Source organism: Vidua chalybeata, chromosome 5 (genome assembly GCF_026979565.1).
Source record: "Vidua chalybeata isolate OUT-0048 chromosome 5, bVidCha1 merged haplotype, whole genome shotgun sequence".
Classification (NCBI taxonomy): Eukaryota; Metazoa; Chordata; class Aves; order Passeriformes; family Viduidae; genus Vidua; species Vidua chalybeata.
The window spans coordinates 60,710,435-60,716,434 of record NC_071534.1 but is presented as its reverse complement, the minus strand read 5'-3'; the positions used below and the strand labels follow the sequence as shown (position 1 = coordinate 60,716,434).

At 36.1% G+C, this 6,000-nt stretch overlaps 1 protein-coding gene across 1 annotated transcript in view; it reads right to left on the bottom strand.

Annotated features, from left to right (window-relative positions):
- Nucleotides 1–1,589: 1,589 nt before the first annotated feature.
- Nucleotides 1,590–6,000, bottom strand: part of PHTF2 (putative homeodomain transcription factor 2) — a 63,259-nt gene continuing 58,848 nt past the window's right edge. Inside the window, exons 17-18 of the mRNA XM_053943782.1 lie at nucleotides 4,705–4,830; nucleotides 1,590–3,972 (exon numbers count right to left, since the gene is read on the bottom strand). Of these exons, the coding sequence (XP_053799757.1) occupies nucleotides 3,952–3,972; nucleotides 4,705–4,830 (147 nt within the window). The 3' untranslated portion in view covers nucleotides 1,590–3,951. The remainder of the gene's footprint in view (nucleotides 3,973–4,704; nucleotides 4,831–6,000) is intronic.

Sequence of the window (6,000 nt, the reverse complement as noted above, 5' to 3'; positions counted from 1 at the left end):
CCTGGTGGCAGCAGCTGATCAGCTTTGAGATCCAGGACTTGGGGATTCTCTACATTTAGAACCAATCTCTCCACATGCTTTAGCCTCCCCAGGATGATTCGGGCAAGCTGCAGTGATCTACAGCCACAGGTTGACAAAGCCTTCAGCCCGCAATATGACCATCCACAGCAAGACCAAGTACCAAGGGACAAGACTTACAGCTGCAGCCTCCTCTGATTTCTGTTATTGTCCCTAAACTGTCCATTACAAGTTCTGTCCCATCCCAGTCCTAATTGAGGGGAGTAGCAACACACTATGGGGAAGAGCTTGGTGTCCCTTTCCAGAAAGGCTTCACATGAAGGCCCTTTTCAAGGCTGTTTGTGTGTCTAGAGAATGTACATGTCATGGCAGACTGCAGCAGTGACTGCTTGAGACAGGAAGGAGGAAATCTTAACTCCACCAAGCCCCAGGCAATACTGGGCTCAGGGTTTATATTTCATAATGCAGATATCCAACTCTGACAGTAGAACTGTCACCAGAAGTGGGTCATCAGTTCCAGGTATCAGAGGTATCACACTCCCTTTCTTTCCTGAGTTATCCCTCTCACAAACTGTCCACAGCAGCCTTGGACATCTCCCCCTTCCCGAGACAGCTACTTGGTTGCTGCCACCAGTGGGGTCTATTTGCTCAGTCAGAAAGGCGACAGGCAAAGGAGCAGACAAAAAGAGCAGAGATGACAGGTATTACCAAAACACCTCTATCAGCCCAGTCAGGAACACTGGCAATGCAGGTATCTCTTAGTGTTTTGTGGTCAGACACTCCCCAAGGCCCAGCAGAAATTGCCAAGATCACCTTCTGTCTGAACACTCCCCATACAGGGACTTCAAAGGACATTTGCAGGCTCTGTCCATCACCAATGACAAGATGATGGTTATTTTCAGGAAAAGGAAGTGTCAGCAAAGCAGGATCCTAACAACCCAGCTAAGAGTCATTACTTTTTTTAAGACTGACAAGGTACAAAGGCAGTATTCATGAGGAAAGCCACAGTAAAGTGGTGAACTGTGTGAAGACTGTTGTGGGGGTTTTTTAACAAAACAAACAACATGGGCACCTTCTCAAGATGAGTTCCTCTGCTGTCTTGCAAGAATTACATTGGAAAAGATGACTGTTTTTCCCATTGGAAAATATGACTTTGTCAGCTGCTATTTATTACTAAAAGATTTCCTTCCCCAGCTCCTGCACCAATAGAGATATATTTTGTACAGTCATGCAATAAAAACCTGATTGCTTTATGGACTGAGAACAAACAATCAGGCGTTCCTCCTTCCAAGTCTTCTCTTACGAATGAAATAAGCTTGTAATCCAGAGAAGTTTTTGGAAGCTACTGAATTTGGTAGCTACCCAAAGGGTTTTAAATGTCCCATTCCTAGAAGAAACATGGAAAATTAATCAAATCATTAAAGCATCTTTCTGCATTTCACCTGTACTTTAACTTGACTGGTTCTACACAGCATTCTATATCATTTGCATTCTGTGCAGCTTTCTTTCCCAAATGTGCTTTAATTTAAATAGAATATATGGATTTAAATGAAAACAGGCAGACACAGAAATATGCTGGATGTTACTAAAAGACATAGCTCACTGCATTTTTTTTTACCATCAGCCATAGAAAGCTTTATTCCAAGCCTGATCACACTTTCAGTTACAAAACACGTGGCAAAAAATAACAGTTAACACGCAAGATCTGCCATATTTTTACTTGCCTCTATTCTTATACTGGACTTTCCACACTGAGGGATGGAGAATAAACCTTTCTAATTCTTAACATAATGAATATACCTAAGGGTAGCAAATAAAGGTTTTTATTATTTTTAATTTCATTTCACAAATGTTTTACTTTCCCCAAGCCGCCATTTGTTAGTGCAACAAACCACACAGTGCTAGTTGCTGAGGTATACATGGTTAAACTGATTTCACCTTCAACCCAAATTGCTGTGTTTTCTCTCACCCTTTTTTTTTTTTTAAAGTAATGAAAGCCATATAGTCGCTATTTCACATTTCTAAAAATAATTCCACTCTAGACTAAAGAATGGTTTTCTTCTTGGTGTTAATAATGACAGGCTTTAAAAAGCAACAGCCTTATCTTTTATCGCCCATAGAACTCCTGCTGTTCTTTTTTTTTTTTTTTTAAGATATTTTGTGCAAAATTAGGTTCTGTGTAGGTCTGTACCATAATTTGGAAAAAACTGTGTATAAAATGTACTTAATTTTTAAAAACAATCCCAACATCAAACAACAGAGAAAGGAGAAACAGATCAGAGGCAGCTGAAGTTTTCACATGAGAAACTAAATATAGTATGTTCTTAAAGCTCCAGTAATACATTCTTCCAAAAACCAGAATGCACTTTGGTCATTATTAAACATTAGTACAGAGGCAAATAAAATACAAAATGCTTGTTTGCGTTGCTTTATATATAAAAATATTTTTATACCACATAAGTTTAAGACTCAGTACTTCCAATCTTGCAAGATTCTGGAGATTAGCAAACATAGGGCAATATCCAGACTCTTCTCAACAATTACTTGTCATTTTTCAGTATGAAGCCAGTATTTTAGAAACATAAAATACAAGAATACTTGTATTCTTGGTGTTATGAATCCTCCCAAAATAATTTTCAGAAGGAAAGTTTGTTACCAGTTATTCAATTTCACAGGGATGGACATATTATTTTTGTCACACTGAAGAACCACGAGTCAATATGACTGGTCCTTGTGGGAGGCAGAGGGAGAGGTGTTAGAAACCCCAGCAGAAAGCACATAGGAATGACACCTGCTGGGGAGGAATGGGAGTTATTTCAAGACACAAACCTGCCAAATACCAGGCTTTGCAGCTCTACTGCTCACCAGAGCAACTTGTTCTTTGTGTTTAATTGTTCTTAAACTTCAATGTGGTATGAATGGCATATACTATAGTGTACAAGAGGAGAGCATCTATCTATCTTTTGCTCAGTCAGTCAAAGCATTCCTTTCACCAGTAAATAATTTGCTTGTTTAAATATTCATCTTCAACATATAATACATACTGCTCCATAGTTCACCATAATATATCCCAATTAATATACATTTATATGTATAAAGTTTCTCATTAAAAGTAACAATAAAAAGTGCACATGCACAGTCAGAGCTGCACAGAACAGCCCAGTATTTCAAATAAATACAATATTTAATTTTTATCAAAATATCATACAGCATGGTAACCATTTACAATTATTGCTCTAATAAGTGTGTTATCAAAGAACACTTGTTGACTTCTTATATAATACCTTTTTAATATCCCAGGATATTTAAACTGCAGCCTATATGAGTTTAGATCCTGGAATTACTCAAAATATTAGAAATTCCCACTTGTTTCTAATAGTAATATAAAACATTTTTGCTACCTGTCATACTGTACTGTCAGTACTTTATTTTTTGAGTATGTCTCACTTTTCTATTGCAACCAAGCACCTATTGACATTGTCCTCATAAATGACTGGTGCAAATGAAATAGTCTAAGCAATTTTACCACACTATCAAAAATCAAATTACTTCCATATAGTGTTACTGGTAACTAAAAATGTTCGGCGTTGGCTTAGCTTTAACAACAGATAGAGCAATTTAGTGTGATCGTATTTCAGGATTTCAAACTCTCAGACACAGTTTTTGACCCTTCCTAAATATGACCCTTTCCAGAACAAAGCAAGTAATTTGAAAATAAAACATAAATGTCAACTAAAACAAACATAAACCAGTGAGAAGATGAAATAAATACAAAGATTGCACAAGACAGATGTAAACACTTCCGTTTTCCAAATTACTTCCTTGAAGAGGTTGTAGCTTCTGAAATACAGATTCAGTGGCTGCTGTGAGGCAGTTTTGTCCATCAATGACCTTTTCTGTAACACTGTGTTATTTCATCTTCTTTCTATACTGTCAAGATTTGATCTTCCAGAGCTGGAAAAATTAGAGCAGTACATCAACTTATTTCTCAAATTATTTCTCTTTACCAGAACTGCAATACCACCACGTTTTTTCTTACTGCATTTGCTACATATTCTAATGACACACAAAATACATTTTACATGCATTTATTTCTAACAAGAAAAAGCAGATATAAGCAAACTCAATGGCCAATAAAGGGCTTTGTAACAACTACAAGCTTGTGCCTCATAACCTGAATCTTGAAATAGTTTCCAGAGTTTGCAGTTCAGGGTGGGCCTGAGAGAAGGATCTAAGGGGACAGTCCTACAGCAATGACAAACCAACACTGTAGGACTGGTCACAGCAATACCTTTCCTACTGCAATACTTCTCTGCAGTGCAAGACAAGGATAGATCTGTCTGCCTCCCTTACAGAGCTACAGACTGAACAGTGAGGAATTAGAGAGAAATCAAATTTGAGATATGAAGTTAAGGAAGGTCTTGTATTTATGTGTACAAATGTCTCCATATTTATATCTAAGAATTCTTGTAATTAAGTGTCCTAAATGAAATTACAAACCCACACAATGAGAAAAAAAGGGCTGCTCCAACAAATACACCAATATTCTTCTGATATAGATTTAATTTAATAATTTAGTAACAGTTTTCAAACAATAAATCTTCTAGCTAGCCTGGTTAAGAATTAACTATGCTTCAAAATGTGTTCCATCTATGATGAAAAAAAGAATGCTTCTCAAGTATTTACCTTTAGATTAAATCCAAGCAAGTCACTGATGACACCAGAAACAGCTGACAGGATGACAACTTGGGTGATGTTATAAAGCAATGGATTCATTGTAAGCCCATATAACCTAAAGGGACTGTCCAGTTCCTAATAAGGCAAAACAACAGCATCATTAAAAACCAAAAACGACACAAAGGGGGTTTTCTTCACGTATGTATTAAGCAATATTAAATACTTTAGGAAGTCTTCAAGTCCCAGTAGAGCAAAACATTCTCCTATTATTCTGCATATCAAACACAATGTGCAGGAAGATTTCCATCACAGTAACTGACTGTTTACTGCTGTTGTCTAAGTAACTCTTCAAAAAATTGGAGGTTACCCATGTTCAGTACCTAACAATCTGCTCGTGAAGCCAAGAAAATAAAGAGCTAGATGCCATCATCTCCAAATTCCTTACAATTTTTCAGAAATAAGCTTCAGTGTTAAAAGAACTGACAGGCAGCAGAACCACAAAAAATAAGAAAAGAAAGATTTTTCATGACAGAAGACTACCTCACAACTAAGAAAATTAACAAAAATCTTTCCTATTGCAATTTCCTTCCTTTTCCATTAATTTTGAAACTAACAACTGATCAATATAGCCAGAAAAGGATGATAAAGGAAAAAAATCCTAATAATCATTAGACTGCCAATACTTTACTTTTTTTTAATTGAAAGGAACAAAACATTAGCCCAAATTAATCTATAACAAAACTTGAACAAAGAATCTATTTCACTGATTTTCAATTATTGGTGTGTGAATATAGTCATCCAAACTTTTCTGGCCTAGAAATATGTCAAATAAAGTAAAGAAAAAGAATAGTTTTAAAATACTATAGTCTACCAACTATCACTGCTTTGGTCATTTACATTTTCCAGCTTTAAATTCATCTTCATCCCTCTCCTGCATTTGCATCCTGGGCCTTGAAAAAGGCCTTATAAATCCTTTCTTAAAAATGAAGAATTTCAAAGGTATTATTCTTTTTTCAAAAAGGTGAAATAAGAATGAACAACCTTTTCATTTAGATGTAATGTTGTATAAAACTCTGCTGCAAATACAAAAGATACAAAAGACATGATTTTGAGAAGGACAGCAGAGAAATTCTGTAAGAAAAAAGGTTTTAGATTCTGGATTCATCTTACCAATTCTGCGAGTAAGAAAACAGTAATATTCAACAGAATCTAGTCTTTATAAAAGTTTAAAGACCAAAACCACCCAAAATCAAATTTAAAAAACCCTAAGCCCATTTAGCTACTGGACATGAATTATGTAATTGC